General features: G+C 46.0%; 1 protein-coding gene across 3 annotated transcripts in view; it reads left to right on the forward strand.

Moving 5' to 3' along the window:
• LOC147898753 (appr-1-p processing enzyme family protein) overlaps window positions 1-14,314 on the forward strand; it is a 71,241-nt gene that overhangs the window by 28,698 nt on the left and 28,229 nt on the right. For 2 of the 3 annotated variants that reach the window (XM_087379081.1, XM_087379082.1), the window contains 2 exons: window positions 10,936-11,003; window positions 11,498-11,567. In XM_087379081.1, coding sequence (XP_087235207.1) covers window positions 10,936-11,003; window positions 11,498-11,567 — 138 coding nt within the window. Of the gene's footprint in view, window positions 1-10,935; window positions 11,004-11,492; window positions 11,568-14,314 lie in introns of all 3 variants that reach the window. The other variant, XR_015541520.1, reaches the window with a different exon arrangement.

Raw genomic sequence — 14,314 nt, forward strand, 5'->3', positions numbered from 1 at the left:
CTTTTCTATGTACTTTGTCCCATAGGCCTGTGAGGCCTCCCGTGGACGTTAATATATCTTTCTTTCTTTCTATTTCTCTCTCACGTCAGCTCAGGTCGCCCGTCAACTTGTCCTCATTGCCCGTTATCATCGTCGTCCGTCAGCGTCACCTTCGTCCGTCGCCCGTCAGTTTCATGTGTCGCCCGTCACCTTCGTCCGTCGCCCGTCAGTTTCATGACGGTGGCATGGGATGTTAGGGTTGCACACAGCTTCAACAAAAGAGAAGAAAAGGGGAACGTAGCGCCAGGGCTTAGGCTGAGCCCCCAGCCTAACCCTTGGGGTTAGTCACAACAGGGGGTGTCTAAATACACGCAAGCCACCATGGATGGGGATGCCAAGACGCCTATGGCCTTCCCCAAGGTCAAGACTTTCACCTCTACCCTGACAAAAGCCTCATACTCCTCCATTGCAGCTCTCCCTTCGCCCTCCCCCTTAGGTGTTTGCAAAGACACCTTCCCCGTTTGCCAAGAATTATCTACAATAATATAAGAGAATGGTGAGCATGATTGACCCCCAAGAGAATATTTACTATCTACCGCAGGAAATACGTGAGCTCAAATTGAACGATAGGAGGTCACCCCAACCCAACTCGAATTGAAGGCCACTGAATTGACTAAAGTGAAGGATGCTCGAAAGGAAGGAAAATGGGCTGTTTACAGGGATGGAAAAGCACTAATTAGAGATTTCAAATCCAAACCTAAAGACTTTTAGTCTTAAACTGATGTAATGCAGGCCGATTATCTTTTGTAGTAGACCAACTTTGTGAGTGTTATACAGACTCCCAAGAGACTCTCAGTCTATAACTTATGTTAGGTGTTTATCCTTTTGGTGTGTGTTTTGTCCCATAGGCTCGTGAGTGCCAAAGATGGAGATTGATGAAGGATGAGATCTTCAGTCTCTTCAATGGTAACACAGTCAAGCAGCCACATAGTCCTATGCAGCTATAGCTTCCTTCATCCCCAAATCCATTCGCCACGACTTACATGAAATTTAAGCACACTTGATCTTCATGAACATGACAGACGACCAGCCAGTCGGCTGGTAGCCTGGCTGGTTGGCCTTTATTACCAGCCCTCCAGGCTGCCTAGGGAGGGGAGAAGGGCAGCCTATAAAAGGTGCCCTCCCCAGCCCTTTCTCCTTTTCTTGGAGCTGCCTCAGGGAGCCCTTGTGGGGCTCCTACCTTGGCTGAGAGATGTGAAGCTAAAGAGAGCTGAGAAAGGAGCTAAGAAAGAGCTGAAAACTGGAAAAGGAAAGCTCCTGAAACAGAACTCCAAACCTCTACTCCGAGTGCGGGCTATGGTTCTGCGTGGACGCCACACCCTCCTGGAATCACCAATGGGACTGCTAAGTATGCTGCTGTCCTGCAGGGAACTTTGGAGGGGCTAGAGGCTGCACTGGGCTGGAGAAGGAGGCTGTTAGGCTGAGGGAATTGGATGGGAAATGAGGCTGCAAGCCCTCTTTAAATTGTGGGCTGGAGGGGGTTGGCTTGCCCACCAACCAGCATAAAACAGCTGACCAGCCAGTTGGCTGGTTGGTCTTTATTACTAGCCCTCCAGGCTGCCTAGGGAGGGGAGAAGGGCAGCCTATAAAAGGGGGCCATTTTGGGACTCCTACCTTGGCTGCCCATCCCCTTTACCTTGTCCAGCCCTTGGGGGCCCTTGTGGGCTCCTACCCTAGGCTGAGACCTAGACCTAGCTAAACCCTAAGATGAACACACTAACCTATTGAGTTCTACAGTGGGTATCAGTGAACAAGGACTGATCGAAGGCTTGAGAGACTGACCTACGTAGCTTGTGCCTGATTGTGCTTGGACTAGGGCTCACAATGGGATCTGCTAGCACTTCTCGATGTAGCTAGTTGTCACCTTGTACCCAAGTGCAGGGGTACATATGACATTCCCTCCTCCTTAACACAGTAAATGCATGGCCTCCAAGTAGTCCGCCAATGTCTGTGGGACTTTCATCTAGCCAAACCACTTCATGGGTCCCTCGATCTCGAAACTTGGTGTAGAATTCGCGGATGCGTCATCCTGACCCATGCTTCCATTTGTGGAGGAGAATCTGTTCTAGCTCTATAACTTCTGCATCATCGATCACTTCGGGTTGCTGCTCATCTGTGATATCACTGAGTGCTGGGTCAATATAAGGCTTTAACGATGAGACGTGAAAGACGTTGTACATTGTCAAACTGTTTGGAAGCCGCAACTTCATGGAGATGTTGTTGATGTTCTTAATGATGGGGAAGGGTCCAAAACTTTTGAAGGAGAGCTTGGGGCAGTGCTTGCTCACCTATTTCAACCTTTGCTTAGTAATCCTTAAATAAACCCAATCACCCTCTTTATATTTGACATCTCGATGGGACTTGTTGGCTTGGACCCTGTATGCTACTTGGGCTTTGGGGAGGCGGTCTTTAATTGACTCCGTAATCTTTTCCATTGATTCTGAAGTTTTGTTTGCTTCAAGAGACGGGAAGATAATCCTGGTGAGGAGTGAGGAAAATCGCCTGCCAAAAGCTGCTTCATACAGTGTACGACCAATGCTTGTAGCCAGTTGTCACCTTGCACCCAAGTTTCTCCATCACCTTAGTTTATGTCTACTTTGATTGGGTTGGTCATTGCATGCAATGCGTTTAGACAACCCAAGATTCTGCAGTTTCACTCTCTCAACCCGAAATGATCACCGCATAAAAATATGCGACTCTGAAGGACTCAAAAACAACTTTCTATCAACTTGTAATACTGACTACAGCCTCACTCCTACTGGGTTTGTGGGCTTACAAATGACACAAGAGACTCTAATAAACGACCCTACAGACCAGCAAGCGATGCTTCACTTCAGCTGTAAACAAGGACGGAAGTTGACTCTGATATGGACTAGGCCCATGGCCTAAAAGAGAGACTCGTAACCGCATTCTCTGTGAATTTGTAGAAGCTGCTCTTCCCTGGTTGGTCAAAGAAGACTACCACTAACCACCATGTTGAGACCATGCAGAGCAGCATGGCTGTCCATGCATTGGACAGGCCACCACATCGTCAAACCACAAATTTTGCAATCACATGTGCTCAAATAAAAAACCCCACGTAATCCCAAAACCATGCGTAGGCAGCTGCCAAATGTCCTCTCATGCATCTCAATAGTTACCTACCTTCACTACTCTCATAAACCTTAGTCGAAGGAAAGCCCCCCCCTTCCCCCCCCCGGCCGGGGTTTAGCTAACAATCATTACACAAGTTAGCCAGATATAGGATAAAGTGGTCGATGTGGTCCAAGGTAAAATAATTGTTGCAGTTCATGATTATGTGAAAGCAAAAGTACCAGGGAAATTTTAAGAACAAGAGTAGAGGTAAAAAAAGGCAGTGGATATTTCCTTTAAGAAAGGCAGTACAACTATCACATGGTGTTACCCTCATGTAGAGTCTATTGACAAGTTGGGAAGCTTGCACTTCTATAACGTTAATATAAAAAGCTGAAGGTGTTGGAATATGAGGGTGACACGTCCCCAGCACTCTTGAAACCTTTGATCTGCAAGCAAACACAAGAACACACCAAACGTGAGGAAATTGAGCAGGTTGCTCACCTCCCAACCATGACATGTACGGAATGTGATCCTGAATCAGGAGATGTCCCCTTCGAGCCACGAGGTGAGCTACTAGCACGAACTCCCAACCAGATCCTAACCAGCCTGGTGTCCCATACCACCAGGTGGCGCTGTGAAGCCTGGGATCTGCAACTGGGCCTTGGGCTATGCTATGATGCAGGCGCACATCCGCGTCTCAATCCAAGATCAAACCTAGCACCTGGGAACGAGACTTGCTCCCATCGGCTCCCTGAGAACTGAACCTCTGGGCTTCTTATATAGACTCGGGCCCAATGCGCCAAAAATAGCGAAGACCTCTAACTGGTTCGTACCCTTGCCACTCAACCCGAGCATCAAGCCTACCTAGCCCTAAGCCTCCCAAGGCTACCTGAGTTAGTCTTGTGTACCCAGTACACGTCAAATACCAATCCGTGCACATGACATACTTCCCCTCCTCTAAGAACTCACTCCTGAGTTCGCAAAAAAACCTGGGAATGTCCTTTGGAGGTTCTGTAATGTCTCCCATGTTGCATCCTCCTCAACACGATCCTTCCACTTGATCTTGTTTTCCATGATAGTTCTATTACAAATCTGTCTTTCACGAAATTCAAGGATACTCTTAGGCTCGTGTGGAATAAAAGTCAAATCTGTAACTTCTATTATTTCTTGAGGAGAAACAAGTTGATCATCCGCACCCAGCAACTCTTTCAGTCTACTGACATGAAATACTAGATGTACTTCAACATCAGGAGGCAATTCTAGTTTATATGCAAGTGGTCCAATTCTTTTAATAACCTTGAACGGACCACTGGGGCATAACTTCGGAACCAAACCAGTACTTAGGCTCTTGGATTCCTTGGGAATACGCAAATATACCATCGTTCCTTCAGAGAACTCTCTAGGTGAACGATGCCTATTAGCATAAAATCTGTCCCGATCTTGGGCACTTCTAATAGACTCCTTGGCAAACTGCAATATTTCTTGCATGTATTGCAAGAATGTCTTTGCAGCATCATTTTGGATTCCCTTTAACCCAACCATAACTGGTGACTTAGGTTGAAACCCGTACATAATCATAAAAAGACTGTAACCAGTACTCGAATGCTTTGCACTGTTATAAGCAAATTCTATCATAGGTAGATAACCTTCCCATGAAGATTGTCTCTTAGAAACATATACCCGAAGCATATCTTCAACCAATTGGTTGACCTTCTCTGTACTGCCATCAGATTGTGCATGATCTGAGGAACTCATACTTAGAGTAGTTTCCAACTTCTCAAAAACAAGTGTCCAGAAGTTACTTGTAAACTTCGAGTCCCTGTCGCTAACTATGTCAGAAGGGAAACCATACAACTTAAATAAATGGTCCACAAACTCTTGAGCCAGCTGAACAGTTGAGATGGTTATTCTAGTAGGTAAGAATCTAGCCATTTTTGTCAGACGGTTCACTATGACCCAAATGGAGTCATGACCCTTGCGTGTTCTAGGCAATCCGGTAATAAAATCCATGGAAATGTTTTCCCATTTATTACCCGAGATTTGCAATGGCTGTAGTAAACCCGCGCTTCTAAGGCGTTTTGCCTTAGTAACCTGACAAACCGGGCAACCTACCATATTGTTTTCAATAAATGTACACATCTTAGGCCAATAAAAGGTATGCTTCACGAGAGATAGAGTCCGATGTATACTTGGATGTCCAGCACTAGGAGCATCATGACACTCCCAGAGAATCTTGGATCGAAGATCTGAAACATCTGGTACACATATCTTTCCATTCCAGAACAGCAAGCCGTTCCTAATCATCCACTGATCTCCCGCCGCCTGTACCGTAGGTGGCACAATCCTTGAGTCCTGTCAACCATGGAGCTCCCATCTTGGACTTTCTGCCAATAAGAACTGAAATGACTATCAGTTGCGCAAAGCCCTCTCAAGGATTGAAATAGGTCTGAGAATATTTTCGTAAATGACATAGCATTTATAAACTTGCCTTGACTTAAGGCATCCGCCACACTATTCAGCGAACCCTTTCGATAATGTATTTCAAAATCAAAATCTTGCATTAACTCTGCCCATCTAGCCTTTGCGGCCCCTCAATTTAGACCCATCACACACATACTTGATTGACTGGTGATCGGTCAATACAAGAAACTTCGAACCATACAAGTAGTGTCTCCAAACCTTCATACACAACCGCATAGAGTTCTTTTTCTAGTATGGGCCAACGATATTAAGTGTTGTCTAGCTTCTTACTTTCAAAAGCTACAGGTTTGTCCTCTTGGAATAAAGCTGCCCCGATCGCAAAATCACTCGCATCGGTCTCTAAAACATAAGGCCGGGTAGGATCGGGTAATGCAAGAACGGGTGCTTCCTTGATAGTTAACTTCAAGGTTTCAAAAACCTTGTTCAATGCATCATTCCAAGAGATTGGCTGGGTAGACCTGCGTCCACGACCTTTCAATATGTTTGTCAAGGGTGTCGTGATGTGTGAATAATCACGCACAGACTTTCGTAGAAAAACCATGAATCCTAGGAAAGAACGAAGTTGTTTCATAGTCTGAGAGATAGGCCATTCTAAAACCTTCCGGATATGATCCAGATCAATGCTAATACCTTCAAAAGAAATCTTGTGTCCTAAATAAATGATCTTCTTCATAAAGAAGTCACATTTACTTATCTTGGCATAGAGCTTATGCTGTCTTAGGATAATTAAGACAATCCGAAGGTGTCCAATGTGATCCTCTAGCATTCAGCTATATACCAAGATGTCATCTAAGAACAGGACAATGAATTGCCCAGAAAATCTCGGAACAAATCATTCATCATTTGCTAGAAGGTGGCAGGAGAATTGGTCAAACCAAAAGGTAATATGAGAAACTTGTAGTGGCCATACCTAGTTCGGAATGCGGTTCTATCTATGTTTTTAGCATAGATACGGATTTGGTGATAACCCGTACGCAAATCAATCTTAGTGAAATACTTTGCTCCGGCCAAACGGTCTATCAAATCATCGGAACGAGGAAGAGGGTATCAATTCTTAATTGTCATTTTATTCAATCGTTTCTAATCTATACACATTCTCCACGAATTATTTTTCTTCTTTCTTAAGAGGACAGGTGCTCCCCAAGGTGATTTACTTGGGCGAATATAACCCATATTCAGATAATCTTGTAGTTGTGAAGCTAACTCATCCTCCTCAAGCTGGCTCATCCTATAAGGTGGAACACTAATAGGTTGAGCCCTAGGTACTAAATCTATGCGATGATCTACTGCCCGTTTTGGAGGTAAACCTTCCGATAGTTGAGCAGGGAATACATCCATGAAATCATCCAACAACGTTCTCAATTCACGGTGTTCAAACACGCTTAAATCATTCTTGTTGTAAATAGGGACAACAAATGAAGAAAGCGGAATCGAAACACATTGATACACATCATAATGAGAAGTGTTTATTATATTCCGAAGCTGCATTGCAGATACAATCCATGTCATCCTCATATGGGCTCAGAGGTGACCCTCTGTCATGTGCACAGATTGGTATCTGACATGTACTGGGTACACGAGACTAGCTCAGGTAGCCTGGGGAGGCTTAGGGCTAGGTAGGCTTGATTCTCGGGTTGAGTGGCAAGGGTACGAACTAGTTAGAGGTCTTTGCTATTTTTGGCGCATTGGGCCCGAGTCTATATAAGGGGCCCAGAGGTTCAGTTCTCAGGGAGCCGATGGGAGCGTCTCGTTCCTAGGTGCTAGGTCTGATCCTAGATTGAGATGCGGACGCGCGCCTGCATCATAGCATAGCCCAAGGCCCAGTAGCAAATCCCAGGCTTCACAATGCCACCTGGTGGTATGGGACACCAGGCTGGTTAGGATCTGGTTTGGAGTTGGTGCCAGTAGCTCAGCTCGTGGCTCGGAGGGGACATCTCTTGATTTGGGATCACATCCCGTAGATGTCATGGTTGGGAGGTGAGCAACTTGCTCAGTTTCCTCACGTTTGGTGTGTTCTTGTGTTTGCTTGCAGATCAAAGGTTTCAGGAGTGCTGGGGATTTGTCAGTTGGTATCAGAGCCAACTCCTGAGGTAGGAACTTCTGTTGCGAGAATTGTGGACAAAATTTTCTCCAGGTATGCCTCAATTTCGAAATTCATGTTCATGCCTTGCAAGTGACTGCTAGTTCATCGGTTAAGGGAAGTGATATTGGATTAGGATAGAAGGAAGAAGAGAGAGAGTGAAGGGTGATTTTGTTGCAAGATGTGACGGGCTGAGAGAGAGGGAGAGAGGTGTAGTTAGGAGGAAGTAGTGAGGTCCGGGTAGAGGCGTTAGAAGGGAGTCAAGAGAGAGCGCAGAGCTGGGGCAAACCAAGGGGGATCCCGTGCGTTGGCTGGCTGCTCAGGAGTTGTGATGGCAGGTAGAAGGGGAGCGCAGGAAGGTGCGCAGAAGGATAGGGCTAGATCGCAATCTAGGTCAGTTGCTTTTCGGGGGGGCCTGGAGGCTTAAAAAACACTATCCCTCCGTTTTTGGAGGGTGAGCTTTTGGAAAAGTAGGGCTTCACGCCTGCTCTTCCGTTATTAATTCAGCCAATTTGCCTTCTCTTATAGCCTGTAGATTGCCCAGAATTCCAGCCCCTCTACCCCTTCATGCTCGGGAGCCAGAACACCTGTACTGCTGCAGCACTTCGTACGGACAGCCAGGAGCGGAGTCCCAGGTTCAAGAATGCGAGCTGAATTGTCAGCTCAGCTCAGCCAGCTGACCTTCTTCATCGGCCAGCTTTCCCTTCTTCCATCGTCTCCTTCCTGGCCAGCTTTCACTTTGTCTCTACCTCCTAGCTCCCGAGGTCACCTACTTGTTTCTCTTCTCTAGCCTATCTTCTTTTCAGATCAGATTTCAGTCATGGCTGATTCCGTGGACCCCGAGCTTGCGATGGGAGACCAAGATATGAACTACCATGAGGAGGATGACCAGCGTCTCTACAATGATTTGATTACGAGGAGAGCATAAGGTGGTGCAACGAAGGGAGCTTCGTCTGCAGAGAATTTGTGAGCAGATTTTGCAGGAGTGCTCAAACTAGAGAAGCAACTTAAGTCTGACAGGAGACACGTGGTGATCTAGGGGAGTCTACAGCTGATTCTGAGGAATCAGCAAACAGAGCCTGTTCTTGGTGGCTTACCTCAGCATGCGTTTCCTGATGGTGTTGTCACAGTTTTGACTATATTTTGTTCTTGGATATAACTGCTATTTTTGAGTTCTGTTTGGCTGAACATCTGTGTGTATTCTCTCCATATCTGAAATGTTCTCTCTATAATCATAGGAGTGAGTTGGCATTCAGGTTTTTGTTGTGAGATCTCAAGACTATCTTTATTCATGGATCCCACTCTCTCGTGAACTTGCTCTCTCTGAAGTTCCTTCTGGAATCCTCCCTCCTAGCCTAGTGCTTGCCACGTGGTGTCCTCTTGAGTGCCATGTGTCCACATGGACCTTTGAACCTCTATGCCCCTTTAGGGCTTACCTATGCACTCCATATTGTTGCCTAGGCCTAGGGTAATCCCTAGTCCCCGACCCTCTACACTCCCATTGATGCAAGCACTGTCGAGCCTTCTGGTTTCCCATCTTCTATCGTGACCTCGGTATTACAATTGACGTAACAATTGTACTTCCTTCATTCTCCATTTGCAAGTACACTTCATTGCTTTCTTAGTTTGTTTCTTGTTCATTGCCTTTGATCCAACATAACAGTCCATTGGTGAACAGTGTATCAAGTGAGACTCTCATGTGTGGTTCCACCAATCCATGAATGCACTGCCAAACTAGGTGTTTGGCATCATCTCCAACAGGTGTGTCAGGATTTGCTGATAGAATGGAGGCATAAAAATCTGTAGCTATATGCATGAGGGCATCAAGATCTGTTTGCAAAACCCCGTCTGAGTCAATAAGCTGAGAAACACTTTCTCTACCATGTCTCGGGCCAAGAGTAGAGAAGAAATGTTTATTGACTCTCCCTCCCATCTGAATCCAAAAGAACTCTTGTGCATGCAAGGCATACTTTGCTCTCGGCTCTGTAGGCCTTTTCTGCTCTTCCCTTTGTAGGGCTGCTAACTGCCGATAGAGGCTCATCTCTTGTCTAAGAATCCCATGTCTCTTGGTGCTAGCAATAGTATGATATAAATCACTGACACCAGATAGGGCTATTGCCGTATGTGAAAGAAGAAAGGGGAGATGGTTGAAGGTTAAGAAAAAAGGAAAGAAGGGAGTGACAAAGAGGGTTCAGGAGTAGAAGAGGACGTCAACATAGGGAGGAAGAAAAGGAAGGGGGCCAATAAGAGGGCCCAGGGGCTTGGAACACCTCAGGGACCTTCTATCTGCAAGGTGCCGTCCAGCTTCATGTAGGCAAGAAGAATGGCTCTGAAAACAGCTAAGGGAAAGGGGGCTGGAACGGGCCCCTGGAAGGGCCACAGGGTAAGAAGCAGTGGCGTAAGGGAGGGCCTAGATTGGCCGTGAACAGCCAGAAACGGCCCAAGAGGGGCAGAGTAGAATGAGGGCCCTAGGTGATGTAAGGCTGCCCAAGCCGCCTCCCAGGCAGCCGGTTCACTGTCAAGGAACCATCAGGACAGGGTAGGCTGAATTGCTGGTTCACAAGCAGGGTCACACGAGGAAAGGAGGCAACAAAAAGGAGGAAAGGATACTGGAGAGACGGAAAGAAGGAAATTGCGGGTGGAGGAGGAGGAAGGAGGTGGGGTCATGGGGGAGAAACGACGGCAGCAGGAAGAGGGGAGGTGAGAGCTAGGAACCTTGGAGCACAGGGAGGGAAACTGATGCAAAACAAGCAGGATCACATGAGGAAAAGGAGGCGAAAAAAAGGAGGTAAGGATGTCAAGAGACATGGAAAGAAGGAAATGGCAGGTGGATGAAGAAGTTGGCAGTGGGGTCAGGGTGAAGGAAGGATGGTGGCAGGAGGAGAGGAGGTGAGAGCTAGCAGCTTTGGAGCACAGGGAGGAGCACCAGGTTGAATGCTTTTAAGATTGAGTGTTTTTGTGCACACCTTACCACTTCTTTGTTACTCTTCCTAGGCATGGAGTAAAAGAGTGTACTTCTCGGTTTTTTTTTTTTGGGCACTTTCTCAATGGTAAACAATGCATATAGCTATTGGTGAAATTGCTCAAATTCGGTGGTTTCAATTGTCCATTTTGTTTAATGTTAAACAAAGAGAACCCCAAAAGGATCTGCTTGACTGCGTATTGATCATAGACTAGTGAAATACAGGGTAACACAGGTTATTTCGAGAATTTATTCTCATTTGATAATCCCTTGTCATGGCAAATTTTCCATTTTGCAGGAATTTGAACCATTGATACAAAGGCCCTACACAATTGTATACTTCCACTCTGCTGCAGCACTGCAAATGTGAGATTTTAGATGTGGACTCTCTCTCTCTATTTTCCATGTTACACACCTGTTTCTCACTAGAGGCACGTGCTGTTTGTTTTACTCTGTCTGTCTCACAACAGCACTACGTTTGGAATGTTGCTTTCCCCGCTTCAAAACACTTTTTGTTGAGTGAATTAGAATCTGCGATTTGTATAAGGTCACACTTCGAGGCCTTTGGTGAATAACTTCAAAGGAGCTTAATTCTCTATGCAAGTATGCTATAGTTGGTGGTATTCTCAGAGATCATAATATCACCCAATTGAAAAGAAAGATGGTTACATTCTCTGCCTTGCCAAGGATCACACTCAGTTCTTGGTGAACGTTGGAGACAAAAATGTAGTGCGAACCATAGAATTGCTTTTATTGGTGACTTGCATTCAAAGCAAAAAGTGAGAGACATTTCCTATTTGGTACTGACATTCTCTGTAGCACTGATGATCATATTGTTTGTGGATATGAGATTAGGGCAGGCAACCAGACTTGGGATGGATGAAGCGCATTCAGCAGATTCTGGGTCGCAAACATAGGAAGAATTTGCAAGTACGAACTCATTATCCATTTTGGGTTCTTGATTCCATTTCTTTTTAAGCAGGCTGTTTTTATTTGTAAAATTTTGAGCTTTGAAGTCGGGATGGCTTGGATGTTAACCCACAGTGGAAACAGGAAATCAATTACAAGCTTCAGCTACATCTTCTGGAGCATTGTCTTAAGAACTGTACAATATAGCTGGCAAGAAACATATCTGGGGTTAGCCAAGCTCCTGCATACCACCCCTTTATGCCTAGCCTCTCCCCCTTCCTACTACTCTCCCTTCCTCTCCATCTTCTGTTACAGCTTGTACCTCCTCCTCTCCTCTCTTGCCCCCGACCACAGTGGCAGCCAGCCTGTCTGTCAACCAGACCTCTGAGCCTTCTCTTTCCAGATCTTTTGTTTTATCCCCCTTGTCCCTCCTTGTGGCGTTGATTTTGTCTCCTACTGTGGGCTAGGTCTAGGAGGTGGATAACTGTTCCCTTGTTGAAGGTTTTGAAAACCCTTTGAAATCAGCCTAAGGCCCATTTAATTCCTAATGACTCCAACTTAATGACTTTGGAAACCTTCATTTTGACCCCTAGGGTGCGTTAAACCCTAAGTAGCATGGCCAAAGTCTAACATCCCCTCTCCCCCCCCCTCCCTTCCCCCCCTACCACCCCCCCAAAAAAAAAAAAAAAAACCACACACACACAAACAAAAAGACATGAACTAAAAATTCAAGAAAGTTAACTTGAACTCGTGCCAAAGCAATCTATAAGAGTATGCTTGTTAACTCTGTCTTGCTAATTGCACAAATCTTGGAGTGGATAACCCACCAAAATAAAGAACAGATACGAACAAAACTATTCACAAGTAGTTACATATGCTATTGGAGGCACACCTCCTCCAAAAATCTTGCCCTCCTTGCTTGCTCGACCTCGAAGGTGGAGACAGAGGAGCATGTGCTCATGAGATGCCCTCAATATATGTGACCATGGGAGATACCACTGCCTCTTTGCAATTGGGTTCCAAGATATGCAGAGGGTCATTGACTACCCAGACCAAAGGTGTGCCGCTCTCTTTGTGCTACAAGTTACATGATTCAGACATACACTTATGCAACCAGCATACAGCCGTGATCATCGGCAACAGTGGATCAATGGCTTCTTTTTTTGTATCATTTGACTTTGTATGTTACAAGATAACAGGTCTCAAAAAGGGTTAAGCAAAAGGAAGGGCTGCTTCTGAAAGATCATATACTGGACTGGCATATGCTTCTTCTGAGTGAATTGCCAGATTCTCTTGTGGGTACTAAGCTTCTTTGGATGCTACCTTGTACTATTATATGTTAGCTGCTAGTACAAGTTCAGTAAGGGTTTATATTCTTTAAGCTACAGAGACACTATTTCAAGCTATGCAGAGTTTTGAAGGTTTCACTTGCAGCTGAGCAGGAATGCCAGACTGGTGTGCTTAGTTTGCTATCTTCCTATTTTCCTCTTTTGGGTGTCCATTTCGGTCTTTCTACGGATGCTCGCATTATCCAATACGACACTCTCTGAAGAATATTTGAAATTCCTGTGGCGATCGCCGAGCATGGGACCTCAAGGCGGCTTCTTGGCTGTGGGACCTGCACAAGGACAGCCACCATGGGCTTGGCGAGCAGACACCCCATTCGGGGAACCCTCTTGGCAGCATCATGGAGATGGACCACCTCACGACGACTGCGTGTCAGGCCCACAGTAGGCGAGAGGATGGCTGAGACATGTTTCAGAGGCATTGGGACTGCATCTGGGATGAAACCAGGTCACACAAAGATTACAATTCCTCTTGCATCATGGTCATTCCACCACCCAACAGGCACCACAGCCCAAAGAATAACCTTCACAATCCTTTGCTGTGGCCAATCATGGCAGAAGGCATTCAATTCCAAACCACCTTCAGGCGGTCCCAGCATCAACAAAAGAACTCAAGATAGCATCAATTCATTCGCATTTAAGGCTTGCACACAGCCTAGAGCTGTGACTAGCAGCCACACTTGGCCACAGCTCTCCAAAGCTATCCCTAGTGCTTTCCCTGGTAGCTCTCCTGTGAATTTCAATATTATGGTTCCGAGACAGATCCGCCTTCATGAACAGCAGCCCACAACGAGGAAGAGAGAGAGAGAGAGAGACGCTCTAAAACAAGGTCCACTGACCACATGAAAGGAAAAAGAGACGTTCTTTGCTCCGCCAAGGCACATGACCAAGGAACCCTGCGTGGCGTGGATTCTATGTACTATTCACCCATCAGCCAATGCTAGCAACTAAAGGAGTCCCATGACGTGAGTACTCCGTACTACTCACCTATTAGCCAAGACTACTGACTAAAGGAGTCTCAGCCCTCAGCCAACACATGTGCGATGCCACATAGAGCTCCTACTTTGTGTTTTGCCAAGTGCCTCGCCAAGTTCTTTGCCAAAAGCTATCATCAAGAGCTACAACAGGAGCTAATCTTGCCACGTGGCATATTTCCCATGCCCCCCCTTTAACCACTCTATCAGCCTTCAGGCACATTTAATCGACCCTAAGGCACATTTAATTCCTAGGGGACCTTTGCCCAAGCCCACATGCAGGCTAAAGGTATTCACACGTAAATTTCACAATTTCTCAGTTAAAAATTCATGTCCTCGTGACAATACAGTCAGATGTATAGTAGTGGTAGAAGCAGGGTCGACCCACTCTGTTCTAGGCAGGAGCCTAGTCGTATGGATTACGGATCGATCAGCTAGATCTGAGCGC

Source organism: Dipteris shenzhenensis, chromosome 9 (genome assembly GCF_047967505.1).
Source record: "Dipteris shenzhenensis isolate YYH24624 ecotype China chromosome 9, Dip_SZ_1.0, whole genome shotgun sequence".
Classification (NCBI taxonomy): Eukaryota; Viridiplantae; Streptophyta; class Polypodiopsida; order Gleicheniales; family Dipteridaceae; genus Dipteris; species Dipteris shenzhenensis.